This window comes from Macaca fascicularis, chromosome 7, assembly GCF_037993035.2.
Source record: "Macaca fascicularis isolate 582-1 chromosome 7, T2T-MFA8v1.1".
Classification (NCBI taxonomy): domain Eukaryota; kingdom Metazoa; phylum Chordata; class Mammalia; order Primates; family Cercopithecidae; genus Macaca; species Macaca fascicularis.
In genome coordinates, this window is record NC_088381.1 from 27,511,484 (window position 1) to 27,534,615 (window position 23,132).

At 43.6% G+C, this 23,132-nt stretch overlaps 1 protein-coding gene across 8 annotated transcripts in view; it reads right to left on the minus strand.

Annotated features, from left to right (window-relative positions):
• Window positions 1-1,191: 1,191 nt before the first annotated feature.
• The window catches only part of TNFAIP8L3 (TNF alpha induced protein 8 like 3), a 37,994-nt gene continuing 16,053 nt past the window's right edge, over window positions 1,192-23,132 (minus strand). For 7 of the 8 annotated variants that reach the window (XM_005559554.5, XM_073995808.1, XM_073995805.1 and 4 more), the window contains one exon: window positions 1,192-3,024. In XM_005559554.5, coding sequence (XP_005559611.1) covers window positions 2,462-3,024 — 563 coding nt within the window. In that variant the 3' untranslated portion in view covers window positions 1,192-2,461. Of the gene's footprint in view, window positions 3,025-14,717; window positions 21,959-23,132 lie in introns of those variants that run through there. The other variant, XM_073995809.1, reaches the window with a different exon arrangement.

The following is a 23,132-nucleotide window of genomic DNA, read 5'->3' on the forward strand; positions in this document are numbered from 1 at the left end:
CATACTCTGCCATTGCACTTGGTGAGATCCACTGATGGAAGTGCTGATCCTTCCTTGACCAGAGCAGAAAGGACCCAGTTTCCTTAGAGACTTGTGGCTGTCAGAACCCAACTCAGCCTTCCTCCTACACCGTTGTTGTGCTGTGGCCTGCAGAGCCAGGAGAGAACCCACCACCTTCTTTAGCTGGGGATCCTGCCTTCTTCCCCACTGTATCTCACACAGACAGAAGACAGGTTCACTCATTCCTCTTGGTTCTGAGTTGGTCCACTTAATGAACAATGAACCTGCTTCTAGAACCATCTCTTGAACAAGAAAACAGTCTTTGGTCAGATAAATATATCAAGGCAAACCTTGAAGACTGCATGAGAAAATCCAGCACTGCTGGACTGGTGCCTTGCAGGCAGGTGGGAAGGAAGGGGAGCCAACTGCTTGTAGTTCCCACCAGAAGTGCCAAATGACCAGCCATCTCCTCAGCCCAGGTGTGCACAGGGCATCATTGTTCAGCCCTTGAGTTTGAGTATAGGGCGAGGCCATGTTTGTCCAATATGGAGAATAGGGGTTGGCCTTACTCCTCCATATTCCATACTGAATAGCCTTCCTATGAACTAATTCTGGCTGCTGTGGCTGAAGAACATAACTAGATGGTTTGCTCTGATATTGACATGACAGCCAGCTGAGGCTGAATGGCCAGCGAGGCTCAGTGGACATTGTTTCACATCTCCCCACAAACCAGCAAGAGCACAAAACCTCTTGATGCTCCTGCTGGAGATAGACCATGGGGTGTGATGAACCATATGGCTGCACTAGTATGGTATTTTTGCATTATCATTAGAAGAGAAGCACAGGAGGATGGGAGGAAAGGCAAGAGGAGCAAGTCTCTTAATATGGCACAGTGTTGAAAGGAAGTACATTGTTCTGGTGTTGGTTAAGACTATGATGAAAAGACCTCAGAAGCTGCACTGTGAAAGCAAGGCTGTGACATTTGGAGAAGGTGGTTTGTGTCTGTGGGCTAGCTCCCCATTGACCATCTCACAGATCCACCCACTTATGCTCCCCTGAATCTACTTCCCCTTAGGGTTTGAGGGCAGAACTCTTGCTCTTCATTTTCTTCTTCCCTTCAATCCTGTTTTTCTTAACACTGTATTTAACTCCAAGGAATTTTATTTTGAATCACAACTCTAAGGTCTGTTGTTTGGAGGGTAGTTTCAATTTATTAATGAACCAGAGAAAACAGCACAAAATGACTGTGAAAGGCCAAGAAAGATGGGTAGGGGTTCATTCTGCCTGATTCTCCTGCGCATATGGAATAAAGCCTCCCTGAGCTCCATGCCCCTTAGATAAGGGAAGGCTGGTCCTGCAGAGGGAGCACAGTGTTTTTCTGTTTCTGTGTTGTGGATGGAAAACTCTCTCTCCCCACCCCCAATGGAAAGTTTCTCTCTGCAGGATCATAAACCTGAACATCTAAGACTTCAAAAAACACCTCTTTTTATTATTATTATCATTTTTTTTTAGAGACAAGAGTCTTGCTCTGTTGCCCAGGCTGGAGTGCAGTGGCATGGTCTCAGCTCACTGCAGCCTCCATCTCCTGGGTTCAAACAATTCTCCTGCCTCAGCCTCCTGAGTAGCTGGGATTACAGGCATGCGCCACCACGCCTGGCTACTTTTTGTACTTTTAGTAGAGATAGGGTTTCATCATGTTGGCCAGGCTGGTCTTGAACTCCTGACCTCAGGCAATCTGCCCACCTCAGCCTCCCAAACTGCTGGGATTACAGGTGTGGGCCATCACGCCTGGCCAAAAAGAAGACTCTTGAAACATATTTTTCCAATTTGCAGCTATACTTTTTCACACCTTTGGATTTCACTTTGTCTGAAGCAGTACATTTAGAGACAGATTGCAAACCCAGTCCATTAGATTCTATTGTTCTTTTCTCCTATGCTGCTTAATAGTCTACATCCAGGTTTATCCCCTCATGCTCAGAAGACAAAATATTAAGACCTTAAATTAGAGATTCCAAAAGCATGAACATACATCATCTCATCTGGTCCTCACAACAACCCTGTGAGGCAGGCAGGCATCATGGTTCCAGAATGCAGAGGACACAATCCTAACTGGTTAAGCTGGAAACCAAATCCATGTCCTCTGTCTTCTGGTCTAGTGCTCCTCCCACTCCATGAGATGAACTGCACTCACTGTAATGAACAGAACAGCCTTTCTGCTTGGAATAGATGAAATGTCCTTTGGGCTTGCACACATGTGATTTTAAGTAGAAACCTTGCTGGAGAGCACAGAAGAAAAACACACCTGAGCTCAGTTCAGCATCAGAATCAGCATCGGAGGGAAGAACAGGACAGAACATGGACATCTTTGACAAGGGTTTCTGCTTATGTTCTTGATTCTCACCCAGATCATGGTTGAGTGCTGTAACTTTAAAGCAGCAAAGTCCAGGAGGGGGGAAGGCATTTAAAGGACTTTCTCATCTAGCAACTTATTGATTCCTTCACAAATCCTCTTGAGGTTGGGTCTACAGTCTCCATCCAGACTATAAAGGGTAGAGAGGAACTCCACATTGGCAAAGTGGTTAAAGACGTGGTTGATGCGCCCGTGGGTCCTGGGCGTCAGGTGCCGCTGCACCAGTTCATGTACCAGGTCCTTGCACTCATGCAGGAGATTGGAGAGCACATTCCTATCAAAGGTGTATTCCACCTCATAGAAGCTGACAATGGTCATGGCGGTCTGGTTCAGCTTCTTCCGGAACTTCTCCACAATAACAAGCTCCTCTTGGCTAAACTGGTTGTTTCGGTAGAGGATCCCAATTTTGATCGCCACCTTGATTAAGTCTTTCATGATCTTGTGGGCTTCCTTCTTGTTGTGAGTGTGCTCTTTGGTGACTTTGTAGAGCTCATCAAAGATCTCACTGCTGGTGTCATCAATCAACATGTTGGCCACAGTTTTGCTGGCTATTTTGCTCAGAATCTTCTTCTGGGCTTGAAGAGCAAGACTCTTTGAACTAAAAACATCAGGACCTATGGTAAAAAAAAACATATAAAAGTTTTAGAATTATAAGAACTGTCTATTACTTTTCCACAAGTAAAACACACTAACTTGAACTTATGCTCTCAGAGCAAAAACTCATGTCTTTATATCCCCTAACTCCCTAACTAAACCCCACCCCAGCCTGGTTCCCCCACTTTCCTCTCCATGTGACATGCTTGTTTACCCTTTCAAATCCTCTAAACTGTGCTTATGCTCCTTCCTCTGCTGGAGGTCATCTCCTCTTATCCAGGCCAAATCTTACATTTTTAGACCTACTTCATTCATAAAGCCTTCCTGATTCTATTAGCTCACAGAGAACACTCTACCACTGCTCTCACACTGGAAACCATTCCGCTTCGCAAACTATACAGCAGCAAATTATTGCTTAATTGCAAGAATGCAGCTCCATTGTCAACCCCATTCCCAGGGCAGACATGGATAGTTGATCATGACAGTCATTTTTGACTGAGTCTCAGAACCCACATATCATTGGGCCTAAGAGGTATTCTTTTGCTTTTGAAAAATTGAAAATTGGATGGGTCTTTCAGTTACTGTTGCCAGGTAGCTGTTGTGCTGTGGTTGTTATTACCTGTGTGCACATCAATTTACACAAAAGTTGTCAGAGATTTGGGAGAAAGTCAAGAGAAATTTTTGTAAGAAATGTTGCCTCCTGAATACTCTTGATGGCATAGAGAGTTGTACTGTGAGAACACACACATCAATAACTCCAAATCAAAGATGCTACAGATGAGTAGTACTCCGAAGGTGAAGCAGCTTAGGAAAACCAGACCCAATTTATTTTGCTGTTATTTTCCACTTTATGAATGAATGAGAACAATATATGTTTAAAAAATCCACAATATTATATGCAAATAAGTCTAAAAATCCTCTTTCAATAAGTATAAATAAAAATTCTAAGTAATAAGAAAGCAATGGTTCATAATTTATAGCGTATTTTTTTTCTTAAGAATGCATAAAATGGCATCTTACAATTGATGGTGTTTTGATTTGATGAAATACTCTACAAGGCCACCAATTAGCTGGAGCTGACATCTGAAATGAAACCCACTAGCCATTCTCACTCTACAGTATGTATGCATATTGTTCTTATCTTCCCAAGGAGATTCAAATTGTCCAAGGACAGAGGCAATGTCTCCCACAGCACCTAGCTCAGTTCTGGGAATAGGGAATGGTGCTGTTGAGTAAAATACCAGAGAAATGCAGAAGAATAAGAAAGTAGTAAAATACAGTGTTCTACTAAGTATTTTAGTAGAACTAAGAAAAACCAATATTCCTTTTGAGAATTGAGGGTCCTTGAGAATCTCAAGAGCTTTTGTCCAGTACTTTGTGTTCACACAGGAGTGACAGGATACGCAGAGCAGACAGAGCAATGGCCACATGCCTGGCTTCTGTTGTCCTTGTCTGGACCCTGCCTCTCTGCTCCTGGGTCAGCAGAACTAAAGCAGCGAGCACCAGGGGCCTTCCACAGCCCCAGCAAGCTTCTCTTCCAAAGTCTGAGACCACAGAATCTTTAAGCAACTTCACACCCAAGTGACCCTGACATGGCCAGGCTTTTCCCTTCTGCCTCAGTGCTAAGAGGAATAAACACTCATTGTGCAGAACATAAAAGGAATGAACAATCTCTCCTGACTCTTCTTTACTATGAGAAAGCTCCGACTTCCTGACTGATGCTATTCCAGAGTTTGAGGCAAATGATATTCCTGCCCAGTCTCATCATCTACCATGATCACTAGAGCTTTGTGTGAATAGCTTTTGTTCTCTGCAAAATCAAAGTTGCTCTCCAAAGGCAAATATTTACTAGCACTAAGCATATTCAGAAGATTGCACTGTATGCTTTGAAGTCAATTCCACAGATGAAGCTTAAAGACTTTTGAGTAATCGCCCTGTCACTGAAATAAGTATATGCCTCCTCAGGTAACTATTCTAATAGGAATAGTGGAATGTAGACGGATCCATTCTAGAATATAAAAATATGAGTCATGGCTTTGTAGTCACAGCTTCTAAAAACTGCCCAAGAATAAGGTCTTAGACTCTCTGGAATTGCAGCCAACATGCATTTACACAGAAGCAGCAGGTCAACTACATATGCGTCCAGTGGCAGGTTAGTGCCTGGTGACAGGGACTCGTGTCTAAGCCCGACTTTACCCCCAGTGCTTGGCACACTGGCAACACACAGGTGTCGGCTGAGTGAAGGGAGTGCTGGCTCTGTGCCAGGTGCTGTTTAACCCTTTGGGCTGGGTTAAGTGGGCATTTTCCCTAGGCTTTCCTGCTGGCCTGATTCCATACCCTGCTGTTTGTACTGCCAGCATTTTCTGCTCTGGACCAGTTGTCAGAGCTCACATATCCCCATAAGATTTATTTTAAAAATAATTAATTGGCTGGGTGCTGTGGCTCATGCCTGTAATCCCAGCATTTTGGGAGGCTGAGGCAGGTGGATCAGTTGAGGTCAGGAGTTTGAGACCACCCTGGCCAACATGGCTAAACCCCATCTCTACTAAAAATACAAAAATTAGCCAGGCATGATGGCGTGCACCTGTAGTCCCAGCTACTTGGGAGGCTGAAACACGAGAATTGTTTGAACCCGGGAGGCAGAGGTTGCAGTGAGCTGAGATTGTGCCACTGTACTCTGGCCTGATCAACAGAGCAACACTGTCTCAAAAAAATAATAATAATTAATTCAATTTATCAACATTTATTTTATTTTGTTCTTTGAGATGGGGGCCTCGCTATGGCAGCCTCAAAGCTGGCCTTGAACTCCAGGGCTCAAGCAATCCTCCTGTCTCAGCTTCCCAAGTAGCTGGGACTATAGGAATATGCACTGTGCCTGGCCCCTATAAGAATTTTTAAAAACTGTGTACCTCCTTGAATATTTTAAAACTTGTCAGCAAGCATTTTTCACGTTAAGATTAAATAGGAAAGATATAATTTCTAGGTAAGGTAAATAGTGACATTTTCAAATTAACCTGTTAAATCATTATTTTAAATGTGTCCAATGTAACATAAGTACCGTTGTTATATAATACCCATTATTGTACACTTTAAAAATGACATGAACAAGGTCTTCTTTAAAAATTGGAAATGTTACATTTTTTTTCTCCTTGAAATTGTATCTCTATTCTACTTCACCCACAGCACTTTAACTTCATGTATGTGCTTATGCTTGAAAATATTTATCAATTCATCATAATTCTCTACAACCAAAGGATGCATATGAATTTAAATTTAAATTAAAAGAAGATAGATTCCAGGAACCATAAATCTCTAAGCAAAAATTAAAAATTTTCTTTGGAGCGAGTTATCATTTTAATTATTTTAGGTATAATATAAAATATCAAACTTTGATAACTACTTACCAAACATAAGAAATGAAGTTTTATTGGAAATGCACCTCTAAATAAGATGGGCAGGGATGAGTTATGGTGCCTTACCAAAAGAGTCATTGGCAATGCGAATTTCACATCAACTCTTTGTTTGCCAGGAGGTTTTATACCCCCAGGGCAAAATGTCCAATTAAGATTTTTTTCTTGGCCACCACACCCTGTAATCCCAGCACTTTGGGAGGCTGAGCTGGGCAGATCGCTTGAGCCTAGGAGTTTGAGACCATCCTGGGCAACATGGCAAAACCCTGTCTCTAGAAAAAATACAAAAATTAGCTGGATGAGGTGCCATGCACCTGTAGTCTCAGCTACTTGAGAGGCTGAGGTGGCAGGATGGCTTGAGCCCAGGAGGTTGAGACTGCAGTGAGTTGTGATCATGACACTGTACTCCAGCCTGTGTGACAGCGAGACCCTATCTCAATAAAAATAAAATAAAATAAAATAAAATAAAATAAAATAAAATACAATGAAAAATTAGCCACGCATACACCTGTAGTCTCAGCTACTCAGGAGGCTAAGATAGGAGAATTGCTTGAGCCCAGGAGGTCGAGGCTACAACAGTGGAAGAAAGGGAGATCCACCATGCCTTGACCTTAGGTTTCTTCTTAGGCAGCTGAGTTTGTATATTAGTATGTACAAAGAATATGTATTGAAGTTGCCAAGAGGAATTTGGATCTATAACTGAGTTCCCTCAAAACTCTGTATGTGTAGTGAAATGTCTCTGGATTCTTGCAGTCTGCCCATCTACCATTCTGAATCCTACTCTTCTGCAAGAGCAGCAGCTTTCCATGAAATGTTAAGAAGTGTTCCTTGGGAAGAAAAGAAGAATTTCTTGATTACATAAATTTAAAAAACACTGATTAAGCATTCTGTGAGATTTTAAAAGTATTTCTTTAATACATTAAGGTGTTCTATCAACTCCCAGAGAGAAGTTGGTGTGGTAGGCAGAATAATGACCCCCAGAGATATCCACATCCTCATCCCTGGATATGCTGCCTTACATGGCAAAAGGGAATTTGCAGACATAATTAAGTTGAGAGTGAAAGAGGGAAGTGGGAGAGCGAGTTAGAAAAGAGATGCAATGATGAAAACAGAGGTTGGGGTGACATGGTGGCTGGCTCTGAAGATGGATGGAGAGTCAGAACCAAGGAATGTGTCCTGTAGAAGCTGGAAATGGCCAGGGAGGGGATTGTCCCCTGGAGCCTCCAGAAAAAAAAAACAAAATGGAGCCCCTGCCACACCTGGATTTTAGCTCTGTAAAATCCATTTCGGACTTCTGATCTCCAGAAATACAAAATTATAAATTGGTGTCTTAAGCCACTAAATTTGTGGTAATTTGTTACAGCAGCAATAGGAAATGTATTCAGGTGGGTAGAATGAGATGTAGCAGTCTCGATTTTCTTTGATTAGGGAACTATTTTTGCCTCCTGAGTGACCAAATGTCCAGTTTTCCAGCAAGGAGGGCTTTCCCAGGCAGTGGACTTTCATTGCTAAAACTGGAAATGTTCCATGTAAATTGGGACAAGTTGGTCATCTATTCCTGAACTACTAGTGATGTATATTTATCATATGAAGAACAGAGAAGTAACAAAGACACAACTTGAGAGTGGAGGAAGATTATACCATTTAAGAGGCTCTTACTTCAGCAGGCGAAGTTGAGTACCTACCCATCTTGCCACATTTACCACCTGCTCTACCTGCTTTTTAATTCCAGAGCCAACTTTTTGTCTCTTTTAGACCAAGGTCCCCTTTGTCCCTTGTCTTCTCTGCAATTATTGAGCATTTACTCTTAGTTTGGCTACGTATCAAATGCTATGAGGAAATCCCGAGAAAAGTATTCAATTGGGTCTTGCTCTGAATATGATCCTGCAGTGAGGCCAGATATAGAAATGAAACAAAATACAGAAACACGTGAAACAGCCCGCATTGGCATGAGTGAGAATAGCTGGGGTAAAGTCCATGGGCTCTGAAGGTGGATTTGCATGTAGGTAGGGACAGCTATGATGTTAGGAAGTGGTTTCTAAAGTCATGGATATAGGCCAGTATTTTTCCCCAAGTCACAAAGTCCCTGGGTGGTTTCCCTGATAAGCTTCCTGCCATCTATTTTGTATAAGAATTTATTATTTACCTGCAAGTAATTTTGGGTACAAAATTCTACAGTGAGGGCTCAGGAGGGTCACCGGGATAGCATCTCTGAAGCTTTAAAGATCAAAAGTGTCGTGCAGAGGAACCCAAATATTATGGACCACTAAAATTACCAGGAAGGCTTTAAGAAAAAGCAACAACCAAGTAGGTTTCCATACTCTACCCCAAATTGTCACAAGCTCCCTAAGTGATTCTGACATGATGAATGTAGGACCCACGATTGATAACACTGTGCTCCAACACGCATCCTACAGAGCACTTGTCCTGTTAGATGCGCCAGGAAAGAAAGTCTTGAGGTCAGTTAAATGAGTTTGTAGATGACAATATATCATGGTTTGCTTTTGATGGTTCACCATACCAGGTAGCTTATTAAGGCTTTGAGAAGTCCTACAGTAAAGATACCTGCATAGTTTTGTTTAATCCACCACTTCTCAAACTTACTGGAAATATATATATGCATATGAATATATATATATGTCATAAGTCATATATATGACATATATATATCACATTCTCTGGTAAACATTATAGGAAATAGTGGGATAGGATTGAGAGAAATAAAATCAAGACACTGGTCAACAGAACCCTTTCACAACTCTCAGAGATTAATGGGGAAGGTGGGGAGATACCATTGTTTCCAGCATGCATACATAATGTTACAAGTGATTTAAGGGAGAGAGAGGGCACTGAGGGAGCAGTCCCATTTGGAAGATTTTTTGCACATGGAAATCTTGGCCTTGCTTTCAACCATCCTTCTGCCTCAGACTTCTGCACAGGGTGCCTATTGGTGACCCACCAAGGAGGAACACTGCAGGCTGAGAGAAATAGCATGAGCTAAGCTTTGGGAGTCAAGGTCATGGGTGTGCTTGGGATATTTGGGAAACAGGCCTAACTAGTGGACCATGTTTATCAATGGGGAAACACTAAAAGATGGACGATAGGTCTTGGTAAAAACTTCTCTTTCTGTTTACAAGCCCTAGGAGAGCTCTTCTGGCCAAGGATAATTCTTTTAACCATGTTTGAACAAAAGTTCCCATTTTCTAGGCATGAAAGGTAATGGATTGCTTATAGTACCTCAGAATCTCTGAGAATGGATATAAAAATGTGATTATGTAGCGATAGCAAATTCATCCTGGTAGAAAGACAGGGGTCCTCCTTAAACCAAGATTGATAGAAGAGCTCAATCAAAGATAATATGAAGGCTCTGAGAATAAGGACCCTTCAATCATTTACAAGAAAGGAAACACACCAGGACTATGTTGGGAGAATGGGGTGACAATGGCAGTGAGCTAGTTTGGAGAGAGAAAGCAAAAGATAATTTAAGGGGGGAACTTCACTGCATGGAAAAGTGCTGGGGCCAGTCTGAGCTGCTGCTTTTATAAATGATGTTCAGCTGGAATACAAGTGATGTTTCCATGTTTCTAGAAATACTAAGCTCTCCCAGATGGTGAAATGCCAAGCTAATGGTGATAAACAACAGGAAGATCTTTACCAAGCTGGGTGAGTGGGTAGAAGAGCTTCAGCATGGTAAGAACAAGGTAATAAATTTTGGGAAAAATAAAGTAAATGATAGTTATAAAAGATGACAGGCTCTGAGCTCTGAGCTACAGCCCAGCATCACTCCAGGATGTGGGAGTGGACAGGGTGAGGGGACAGCTATTCTCCCTTCTTTTTCACAGGACTTGGAAACTTCTCTAAGGAGTGTGTGGAAAACTTGAATGTAAGTGTGGATAGCTATGTCAAAATTATAAAATGCGAAATTATTTGTAATAGCCAGTACAGATCAGAATTACTTCGTTTCTCTAAATAGCTTAAGATAATGGCAGGGAAGAGAATTAGCTAAAAATGTTAAGCAGAGGTTAAGAGTGAAGATGGTTCCCAGAAGAAAACAATCTGGAGTGCTTAATGGGCATCATCTGTCAAGGCAGGGGACCCAGAGGACAGGGAAGGTGGGAGGAAAGGCCCAAGGGAAGGGATAAGAGCCCTAGGCGGAGGGACATTCCTGGTAGTCCAAGTTTCTGGCACTCAATCTCTTACACTTAATTGTTAGGGGAAAAAAAAACCAAAAAATGAAGGAACTTCAAGCAAGCCTCCTTGAGATGGAGCAGGCTCACAAACTACTTTGAACTATCTTTTCTTTTTTTTGAAACAGATTCTTGCTCTGTCGCCCAGGCTGGAGGGCAGTGACACAATCTCGGCTCACTGCAACCTCCGCCTCCTGGATTCAAGCGATTCTCCTGATTCAGTGCCCTGAGTAGCTGGGACTACAGTGGCACACCACCATGCCTGGCTAATTTTTGTATTTTTAGTAGAGATGGGGTTTCACCACGTTGGCCAGGCTGGTCTACGAACTCCCGACCTCGTGATCCACCTGCCTTGGCCTCCCAAAGTGCTGGAATTACAGGTGTGAGCCACAGCGTCTGGCCTGAATTTGAACTTTCATGATGAGCAACCATCCTTCTGCTCAGTTTATGCAGCCAGAAAAGCTGACTGAACCTGTCACGTCCCTCATGCTCCATCTTTCACTACTGATAAGTGGCCAGGAGCAAATGGGGAGAGTGATGGCCTTGCCGCCCCTTCCCATCTCCTTTTCTGTTCTGTGGGTGAATGATGAGGAAGGTGTTTGCGGTAGGGGTGAGGCGTGGTGGTCTGCAAGATGGGATATCCTTGATGATGATAAAACGCCTCCTCAAGAAGACACTGCCTCTGCTTTAGGTTTTGGTTGTCCCTAAGAAGCTGTGGGGGCAGGACCATTAACGACCTTTAACTAGTGTTTTGAAATGTGAACCTAACACAGTTGTGGTTTCCAGAGAGACTCACTGAGTTGTTGCATCTCCAGCGGATTCAAACTAGAAAACATTTTTCCATCCCTTGTATAAAACTGTTGTTTGTATATTCCTAGAATTTTAAAGAAAGAACATGGAGATGTAGGAGGTAGAATGAAATGAAAGTCTTGAGGGATGGTGGGGCCTTTGAGTCAGAGATAAGCAAAAAAAAAAAAAAAAAAAACAAAAAAACCTTGATCCTCCCCTCTCCTATGTAGAAATAATCAAAGCTTAGAAGCTCATGAAAAGTGCCTTTGATTGGTCTAATTCCTTTCATACGTGAGTGAGGATGGTAGTTTTGAGGCTTACAAAAGGCATTTGGGAACACTTTAAAAGGCACCCATGGTGAAACTTAGATGATTTAGAAGGGTTAGGGAATGGATTTTTCAGACTCAGGGTTAACTTCACAGTATATTCTTGAAGACTTCTTGGGTCTGGTCCTTTCCCAACCCTCCAAAGGAGCCACCTGCCTTGAAGACAGATACCCTGAGCTTACCCCTGCTTCTGGGAAGACCTGAGGTCTCCCAAATTTCCACCACCTGCCACAGGAAGCAGGCAGTTTGGGGGACTCATGGGGGACAACATGACTGAAAGGGTAGCAGCCTCCACTAGGCACCATTGGTGGGGTGCACAAAATGGAACTCTTAGAACCTCTATTTCGGTTTCCTTTTCTGTAATGAGATAAATTAAGCTTTACCAATATTTAATACACAGATAGATTTGGGCCCCACTGTTGTGTGGCATTCTGAGGGATGAGGGAAAGATCCCCCACGTGGGGTGGGGAGAGGTGTTTAGTTTATGCCTCACTTGTTTGTTCTTTTTTAGTAGTTTTAATTTATTTCAGCATATGTTTATGTGTGCTTGGTTAAACAGACTCACTGATTATACTATTTCATTCTAACTAAACTAGCCCTTGCAAAATAGCCCAGTGATTTCAAAGGATGCCTGAAAGAAACAAAACCGAGGACTGAAGATGAGCCGCTAATCATACAGACATATGTGAACAGCAGGAAAACGCAGAGTGGACAATTATCCTTCCTCTTGGCAAGAGCTTTCCCATAGCCTCACTTTAAGGGAAAAGTAATGTCTAATCAGATCTGACAACAAGTGGGCCATTGACATTTCAAAAATTTCTATAGGACAACTTGAAGAATGGATTTCAAACACTTTTACTTGCCTTGAGATATTTCCCGAAGGCAGTAGGAAGCCATGGCAATTAGAAAGATAGTTAAACACCTCGTGTTTAAAGACAGTTAAATGCCTCATGTTTCTGATCTTTAGCTTGTCCTCTGGGTGACAGGGAGAGAGCACAGTAAGGAACAGCATGAGTGATTGCTGGGGTTCAGGGATGAGTCAAGGATTACGATGAGTGTTTCTTCTAGCTTGAGAGACAGGTAGGGTGAAGGGATATAGAGGTGCCACCAACTGAAATGGACATCTTGGAGGAGGAGCCAGCCTGTAGGGAAGATGAATTCATCCCTGAGTTCCTGGTACCTGTGGGGCATCTGGGTGGAGATGGTGACACCAGCCTGTCTAGCAGGACACTTCAAACCTCACCTGTCCTACCCTAGTCTTCTCATTTTCCCCTGCAAACCCTATCCCTTTCCAGTAAGGAAGAGATGATGAAAAGACCCATCTTCCTGAAATAATTAGCCCACTAGAGATCTTGAGGGATAATGGGCTCTTCCTTCAAAATGCAAACACGTCCATTTAGCTGGTTAAAGTGGGTTCTCTATTCACTTCAGTCAGAGCCACACTGTATCTCTCTTGGGAGTCTCTCTCCCCTTTGTCGTCCACCATCAAACTACCCCTCCTCTTTTTTTTTTTTTGCAAGACAGAGTCTTGCTCTGTCACCCAGGCTGGAGTGCAGTGGCATGATCTCAGCTCACTGCAACCTCTGCCTCCCGAATTCAAGCAATTCTCCTGCCTCAGCCTCCCAAGTAAGCTGTGATCACAGGTGCACGCTACCATGCCTGGCTAATTTTTGTATTTTTAGTAGAGATGGGGTTTCACCAGGTTGGCCAGGCTGATCTCGAACTCCTGACCTCATGATCTGCCCCCTCCTCCCGCCTCAGCCTCCCAAAGTGCTGGGATTTCAGGGGTGAGCCACTGCACCTGGCCTACCTCTCCTCTTTCATCAAGAGAATGAATTATTTAATAATTAGGGTAGGGAGGGAGAGGCAGCCTTGGGTGCAGTAGGACAGGGGCAGAGGTTGGAAGGATGAAGGACTGAATTACCGGAGACAACCAAACACAGAACAGGGGTGCTGGTTTACCAGTCTTCACCCTCTCTGTCATGTGACCAGCTTTCCTGACTCCAGCTCTGGCTTAGGTGCCCCTGAGATCCTGCCTTTGGCTGGGGTCTGCTAACAGGCACAGAGCTTTGGCTTTGCAGTTGGTAGCTGCTCAGTCCCAGAGATTCATTCATCCACAGGCCAGGAATGGGGATTTGTGTGTTTTGGGGGCACCAAACACGACAAAATTTCCCAACTCTTTTGGACATTTTAAGGGTGCTGAATAAGAACATACAAAAGCAATGGCAGTCAAAACAGGATACAATTTCAGATTGCTTCAATGCCTTACATTGAATAATTACACTTGAAAAGCAGCATTTAATTGTCTTCCAGATGAAGACCTTTCCCCTGCCCTTATTCCTGGGCCTTGAAGAGAACAGAGATTGGCAGGGGGAGCTGTAAAGCCTTTTAGTTCATTATCTCAGCTTGTTTTAGAACTTCCAATCCATCGCCCATCAGCACTGAGCAATCTGTAACTCAATTAATGATAATGTCAGAGATAAGGACAACTGCTGAGTACAGATTATGCACATGAGTTGGTATATACCGTATATTTGATCCTCACAATTCCTCAACAGAGGGACTGTGAGTTCCATTTTATAGATGAGGAAACTGAGGCACAGTCAATTTAAGTAATTCACTGCCAGCTAAGTGGCTAGTAAGTAGCAAAGCTGCAGTTGGGCCCAAGTTCACCAGACACCAAAGCCTGCAGTTCACTAGACACCAAAGCCTTCCTGCATCTGCCTTTGAAAAACTCCCCTTGGTTCCCTAATGACTGCGATTTCTCACTCATTTGAAATATTGAAGAACTCAATTTAAATCTCCACCTACCTGGGGGAGTTATATTTCATCACTTTTTTAAATACAAAAGGGACAGTCTCATGTGATAGAACATATTCATCAAGACTTGAAGATAGATGTAGCTTTCATTTTTAGAGGGAATTCTATATATTTCAACAGTTACATATTGATTTTATAGCCAGCTCTGAAAAGTGAATGAGTGTTTGATAATTTTACTTACCAGAGCTAACTGAAGCAGATACTTGTGAAGCCAGTGGGGGGGTGAATCATCTCCAAATCAACAGGTTAATTTTGGAGATCTGAGAGATATTTTTGGCTCACTGCGGAAAAGTAACCATCACTAAAAACAACATCTACTTACATGATTTCTTTAAACACAGCTTATTCATTCCCCCAGTCCCTTGCATCTAACAAAAAACTAGTGTCTCTCTGAATGGTAGATCATATTCAGGCATAATAATAACAAAGTGCTCACTCTTTCATGTGCTTTATGCAGTTAAGCTATCATATTCTTGGAACAACTGTATGAAGTAGGCACTAATGTCAGCAATAGCAATGGATGCAGCATTTCACATCAAGGAAACCAAGGCAAATAAGAAATTAAGTAGCTTGCCTGAATCTACCATTTAGAAAGTAGTAGAGCTGGATTGGGCAGACTCTGCCCCACAGTCTGCCTGAGTTCAGTGCTTCAGCCTGCCACACTGAGCTGCAATGCATGGAGTGACAAACATCAATTAGTTTAAATGTTTTGTGAATTATTGCCCACTTTAAGATGGAGACTGAGCAGTTTTTTTCCGTCACAAGAATTTTCTAAAAACCACCAAGCGTTTCAAACATATATATAATAGATAAAAATGCCTAATACATAAAAACATATACATAAACATAAACAAAATAGAAGATAATTTAACAAACACTGTGTGGCTACCATCCAGATGGAACAATTCTTAATATTTTAGATATTAAGCATTTCAAACATACGGACAAAATAGAACATAATTTAACAAACATTTTGTGGTCACCACTCAGGTGGAAAAAGTCTTAATATTTTACCCTCAAAGACAGGGAGAGGTAAAGCCCTATTTGCTTTCAACTCCCTCTCTTCTGCTTCTAGCTCCCAGATAAAACTGCACTACCAGAAATCGTATTTTTGTTTCATCCTTCCACGTTTTTATGCTTTTGTTTCGTTTCATAAGTATGCATGCATCAACATCATGTTTAAGCTTCACACAGAAGGTGTCATACTACACAGATCCATCTACAACTCTTTATTCCACATCCTGTTTTCAAGATTTATCTTGTTTAGTCATTTAGTTGCTTATATAAATATATATCTTCAAGTTTCCTCCTGATGGACATTTAAGTTCTTTCCATTTTCTGCAAGCAAAAAAGTGTCTCCTTGTGTGCACACACACCACAGTCTCCTGGGGTCTACACCTAGAACTTGATTGCCAAGTCCTGCAGGCTGCCAATGGCTCTCCAGAGAGACTGCACTCATTTTCACGCCCAGCAGCAGTGTCTGAGTTCCTGTGGTTGCACTTCCTCATAAGCACTTCAAATCACCCAAGTTTTTAATTTTTGCCAATCTGATAGGTATAAAATGGTATCTTGTTTTAATATGCATGTTTGTGATTGCTGGTGAGATTCAATATATTTGTGTTTATTGGGCATTAAGGTTTTTCTCTTCTGCAAATTGCTTGTTCATATAATTTACTCATTTTTTCAGTTGAATTATATATCTTTTTCTTTTTTTGTATATTTTGTTTATGATTCTAAGCCTCTGCTGATCACAGGGGTGGCAACTATCTCCTCCCAGTCTGTAGCATTACATTTTAACTTTATTATCATGTCTTTAGTGATATAGAAAGCTAAATTTTTTTTTTTTTTTTTTGAGACGGAGTTTCACTTCTGTTGTCCAGGCTGGAGTGCAATGGCACGGTCTTGGCTCATCACAACCTCTGCCTCCCGGGTTCAAGCGATTCTCTTGCTGCAGCTTCCTGAGTAGCTGGGATTACAGGCATGTGCCACCACATTCGGCTAAGTTTGAATTTTTAGTAGAGACAGGGTTTCTCCACGTTGGTCAGGCTGATCTCAAACTCCCAATCTCAGGTGATCCGCCTCCTTTCAGCCTCCCAAAGTGTTTGGATTACAGGCGTGAGCCACTGCGCCTGGCCAGAAACCTAAATTTTTAGTAGTCTAATTTATCAATCTTTTCCTTGATGGTTGGTGGTTTCTGTATCTCATTTTAAAAATTCTTCTCTTGCCATGAGGTGATAAAAGATAATCATATATTTTCCAGAGGTTTAAAGGTTTTGTTTTTCACATTTAGGTCTTTAATCAATCTGAAAATTATCTGTACATATTGCATGAGGTTGGGAATCTTTTTCTCCTCACAATTTATTCTATTTATTGAATAGTTCATCCTTCTGCTACCTATCTGGTATGCCCCTTCTTTTCATATCAGGTTTCTATATTGCATAGATCTGTTTTTGAGTTTTTTACTCTGTTCCATTGGTCTATTTCAGTACAAAAACCAAGTTTTCTTAATATAACTCATAAGTCATGATAGATCAAAGGGAAGTGCCCCCCTCACGCTCACTTTATTCTGCTTAGAAACTGTCTTGATTATTCTTCCCTTTATTCTTCCACAGGAATTTTAGGATCATATGATCAAATGCCATGAGCACTCTATGTTAATCTGAAGTAAACTGGTATCTTTTTTTTTTTTTGAGATGGAGTTTTGCTCTTGTTGCCCAGGCTGGAGTGCAATGGCGTGATCTTGGCTCACTGCAACCTTCACCTCCTGGGTTCAAGTGATTCTTCTGCCTCAGCCTCCTGAGTCACTGGGATTACAGGCATGTGCCACCATGGCTGGCTAATTTTGTATTTTTAGTAGAGATGGGGTTGGCTGGTCTCAAACTCCCGACTTCAGGTGATCGGCCTGCCTTGGCCTCCCAAAGTGCTGGGATTACAGGCGTGAGCCACTGCGCCCAGCCTAAACTGGTATCTTTATGATACTGAATCTTCCTCTCCATTAACATGACATGTCTCTCCATTTAATCATATCTCCTTCTGTGTCCCTCAATTATGTTTACAGTCCCCTCCATAAAGCTCTTGCATATCTTTCATTAGATTTACTTCTAGCTACCTTATAGTTTTGGTTGCTGCTGTTACTTTTTTTCTATTACAGTTTCTAAATGGTTATTAATGATGCATAGGAACCCAACTGATCCCTGTATACTTATCTCCAATTGAGACATTTTGCTGAGCTCTGTTATGAGTTCTAATATATTTTATATAGCATCTCTTGGACTTTTTAATGTAGACAACATTGCCTCCACAAAATGATTGTTTTCTTTGACCCACTATTTCTTTTCCCTGCTTAATAACACCGGTAGAAACATCCAGCAGAGTGTTGAATAGCATTACATGGCATCCTGGTCTTGTTCCTAACTTTAACAGGACTGTCTCTAAAATTTCCCTGAGTATGCAATGTTTGCTGTGGGTTTTGACGGATACCCCTTATCAAGTTATCTTCCTTTTATTCCTATTTTGCTAAGGCATTGTTTGCTTTTAAGTAGAAATGTATCCAATTTTAGCAAACACTTTGTATCCACTGAGATGATCATATAATTTATCTCTTCTAATATGTAAATTTAACCAATTATTCAAAGACTTTTTGATTTAAATCATCATTATTCCCAGGATAAGCCCTACGTGGTCATGATGCATATGCATTTACCATACTGATGAATTCTATTAGTAAATATTGCATTTTGCAACTATGCTCAAAAGTAAGATTGGTCTACAACGTTTTCATAGTACTATCTTTGTCAAATTTTGATGCCAGAGAAGACTGGTCCCATAAAACGGATTGAGTAGCTTTCCTTCTTTTTCTATGTCTGAGAGTGTTTATGTAAGGTGGCGATTAACTGTTTTTTGACAGTTTTAGTAAAACTCGCCTGCATTTCACTCAACATTCTGAGGGTATCTTTCCATGACAACAAATGTACTGTATCATTGTTTTTTGACAATAGCACATGCCACCATTTTCTCTACTGGTCCCCTCTTGGTAGGTTTCAAACTGCTTCCAGTTTTTGCTATGAAATATCTGCAGAAAGTAACAACCTAGCAGCAGGCTGCCTGTTGGGGAAAAGGGTGCCTATTGGCACATGGTAAGATTCCCTTCTAATGCTCCTTCCTAAGTAACAAAGTGGCAGGAAACACTGAAGAGGAGTTCCATGAACAGACCTCTGGCTCTGCCCACCGGATCCCATCTCTCCTACCAGACGCCTGCTTGCCCAATTCAAAGCCAAAAGGAGGCTCAACTCTTCACAAAAACGGTTTTGCCCTAACCCAACTGGCTGAAATAGTCAAAATGACAGCCAAAGAGTACCAGAAATCAAGCCGGTTTTCCCTGAGGGTGCTGCCCTGGCTGCCAACCATGCCCTGACTCTCTTGTGCCATAGCTGAAACCAGTGGACCCTTGCCCAGGTTGCAGAAGCACAGCTGACAGGTTGTTTGTTGCAGCTGAAGGTCCCCTCCCACCATGAGCCCCTGGCCAACCCTTATGTCCCTCTTGTTGGGGAGGCTGGCCCTCACACCCAGCTCGGTAGTAGCCCTGTTCCTGTGCTGCACTGCGACTGGCCCTCCACTTTCCGCATCTGGTGCTGAGTTCTTAGGGACTGATGCTCAGAAGACCTGTGAATCCCCATAAGCAGGTCAGTGCCTACTATGTAGAAGTTGCTCAGTATATGTCTTGTAGATATGTCTCAGTAAATGAATGACTGAATGAATGATTTTAGCATGTTTGTTCTTATTCTTTAAGGCTCAGATTCTATCAGTTCAGGACCCACACCTGGAAGGAGGTGCATATTCACAACGTGCAGGTGGAACTGAATTTACTCAAATGCCTTCTGAACTGAGCACAAGGTCCACCCTTTGCCTTTCATATGGAGCTACCTGCTTGGCCCACTTGGGTTCTGCCTGTCTTTGCCCCAACAACAGCAGCATTGCCTGGGGGCCAGATGGATCACCCACAATGCTCTCAGTGTTCAGTTCCAGCAGTAAACCCTCTCTCCGCGACAGCAGCACCCCTCCTTCCTGCCACCCCCGGAGCCTCCCCATTCACACCCCTTCACACTCATGAGCTATTTTAATATACTCAGGAGCTGTCGGGCATTGGAATAGCACAGTCCACGTTCTGTCTCTCTGGGTAATCCTGTCTCTCCGCTGGCAGCTCCCAAACTTTCTCCACCACGGCAGGCACCCAAGAACTCAGGCTCAGAACACCAGACTGCTAACAAGGACACCAGTAGGATGCCACATTCAGAGCCATGGGAGCATGCCAAGACGGTAATATGTGAAATTAGTAAACAGCCTAATGCAATAAAAATGTCAGTCTTTGGAATGCTGTAATTTTTGGAGTATGGATGCAGAACCTAAAATGTGCAAAACAATAAGATGGAAGAAACTCCAGTCTATCTTGGAAAAAAGAAACAAAACATGGCCTGTGGCAGTGGGTATTTAAACCTAAAGGACTGAGGCTACTGGAAAGTGCTCTAATTAATTAACGTAGTAACATGTAAACCCTCAGCTTAGTGAGCTTAACAACAACCAGACAAACTGTTAGCTGTACTTGAGAGGTCGGAACACATGAGGGAGAAGAAACCAGAAGGTACTTCTGGATGGGAGATGATTTGGCAGACAGCATTACGGCTTCCTCAATGTTCTACTTGATTTTTTTTTTAGTGAAATATGAATCCTGAACAATGACATTTTTGGCTTTCAGTCAATCTGAATGCGGAACAGCAGGAAAGGGACATGTAATATATTGCTTATAAGCTCCCTTACATACATTCTGTAGTAAAACTGGTTTTGTTTACGGATTTAAGACATGTCAAGCCACATTTTTAATGTCATGGTCAATATCTGGCCTGTGGAATGACAGTGTTGAGGGATGTTGTTAGCAGATGGGAGGTGGGATGACACTCGCAAGATCTCCTGAGGTTGGGCTCCTAAGCTCTGCTGGGACCACTACTGTGATGGAACCACTCTGAGTCCAGGGGGAATCCCATTCACATGACATAACGGGAGGGGCCAACTAGCTGTGGAGGTTTAACTTCCTGGAAGCTTCTCAGAAATGTGACTTTCTCTCAGGCTTCCTTTCTAAATTAAACTCTAAGGCCACAAATCGCTCAGAATACAATTTTTTCTACTTCTTTATACTTCATGGTAATATAAAATAGTACCACCAAAAGGTTTCACTGTTTTCCAATCAAATCACCAGGTGTGGTCACTCAAAGATGCTGAGAATGGCTGTCTCGCACAATCAAGATGCCAGGGTATATCCATGGAGTAGCTACCTCCCCGGATACAGGGAAAACTAGAGAGCCCAGCCCTGGTCCTGACTTTTGCCACTGAGCCAGCAGCAGGAAGTGGAAGAGAGAGCCCAGCCTCCAGCCCTGCCCTGCCCCTGCCACCCCCAGCGCACTCACTGTGTGCCATGCGCCCATCTCTTTACCTGTTGGTTGCTGGGTCTGTTAAATGAGAAAGCAGACTAGAAGATTCTGCTAATTTGCTTTCTTTTCTCAATTTAATAGTAACCCCTTAAGTATGATAAATTGAATTTTTGTCATCATCTGGGCACGCATCAGATGTGCGCTGATGCCTGTGGAGGATCCTCCGCGTTCCTCCTCCCCCGCTTCCCTCCCCCCGGTTCTGCTCCCGCCATTCTTCATAAATGGAATTCTCCTGCTTCTTTCTCACTCTGTAACACCTGGGGCATCGACATTGGAGCCTCCAGCTTTCCTCATCTGTGGCTTCCCTCCAAAATGCTGCTCCCTCCCCTGTTTTCCTGGGGCTCTTGACTCCTCCATTAGCCCTCAGCCTCCTGTCAGCTCTTGGCCTGTGGTCGCCACAGAGCGTGCGGTCAGCAGGCGTCATGCTGGTTCTCCCTAAGGCCTCTTCCTGTGTTGGCCTCAGCGCCCACAGACCAAACCACAGACTGCCAGGACCCCCAGGCCCCTGGCCCCGACAGGCTGCCCTGTTTTGACGTAGCTGTGGGTGGGACTCGTGTCCAAAACCTCAAGGCCAGCTCTTCCCGCTGGTCCCACATCCCAACTGCCCTGGCCTGTCTCCCCAGCCTCTCATACCGTTTTGCTCAGCGCAACTCCTCCCTAAGCCAAGCACGCCCTGCTGCCCACCCAGCTCCCATCTTCTGCAAGGGGGCCTAGTCAAGGAACCCACACCCGGCTTCAATTGTTTGTTCCCTGGCAGTTCCGAGAGAGGAGACCTTTGATAGAGACAGGAGATAGCCAAGGGGTCCCTGGCAAAACACCCCCTTCAAGCCTAAAACGGCCTGAAAGCTGAAAGACCCGACGGCCAGTCCCGGATGAAACCCGCAACCCTGAGAGAGAACAGCCCGTCTGCCCGCCCTTCCCAGCCAGCTTATCGCTGAATAACGCGCACATGCGCACTGGGGGAACGGGGGGCGGAGCATCGGGATTTCGCGCCTTGGGCAGGGGGAGGAGCTTGGGCTCTTCAGCTCGAGAGTGCTGGCCTGGAATTCAGTCTGAGGTGGAAGCCTGTTAGCAGGACCTCTTATTTCTTAAGCTGAGAGCTTTCTTTTAATACATTCTGCTCCCCTCACCTTTCAAAGTGTCGACGGGCCTCATCTTTCCTGGTCATGTGACGAGAACCCGGTTTTAGATGAACTAAGGAGCAAAAACTTCTGCATCACCTTAACTGTTGTGTTCACCGTGGCGTCCCTGACGTGTGCTAGGAACTCAATAACATACATTTAAACCTCAAAAAATAAATAGTGATTGGGCAGCCCTGGAAGAGGCCTGAGGAAGGAATGGTCACGGCAGGACAGAGGCGCTGTGGTTTTGTTCCTCCCTGGCTTTCACCACAGACTCAATGGTAACCGCTCTCACCAAGGTCACCAGATGGTCTTGTAATTGGCCCTGAGGGGTGTTTGGAAACATGGGAGGGCATTTTTGGTTGTCACACATATAAGTAGGGGTTCTAAAGGCTGTTTCTGGGGGCAGATATGCTAACTACTTGTAATCCTGGAACGCCGAGGGCAGCCCTGATACACACGGCCTACCTGGCCGCCAGCAGCAGGGGACCCTCTCTTGGTCTCGCTTTCCTAACCCCACCTCTCCTGGCCCTCCTCAGCCTCCTCCAGGCCTCCTCCTCCTCTGTCAATGCCTCATGTCTGGGTGTCCTCCCGAGCTCACTCAGGGTCCTCTTCTCTTGCTAGACACTCCCCAAGTGTGAGATGCCACCCCTGTCCCATGGACTGACTCCTGCCCCATATGTTCCCCGGTCCGGGGGACTCTCCCATCCATAACTGCTTGCCCGATCTCTCCACCTGGATTCCCACAGATCCCTCCCCCTCCACATTCAATATTTCTCTCAGCTCCTTTCTCCAACCCTCCTGAAGTCTTCTCCTTGTATTATATGTGACTCTGCCACCGGCCTGTGTCCGGACAAGAACCTGGGGACCATCCTTGCCTTATTTCTCTCCCTCACCTCTCATATCTAACTAGGCCTCCGACTGTCTATTCAGCTTCTGTGATGTCTTTAAATGCACCTGCCTTCCTCTGCCTCTCTCTTGCTACCTCAGTAC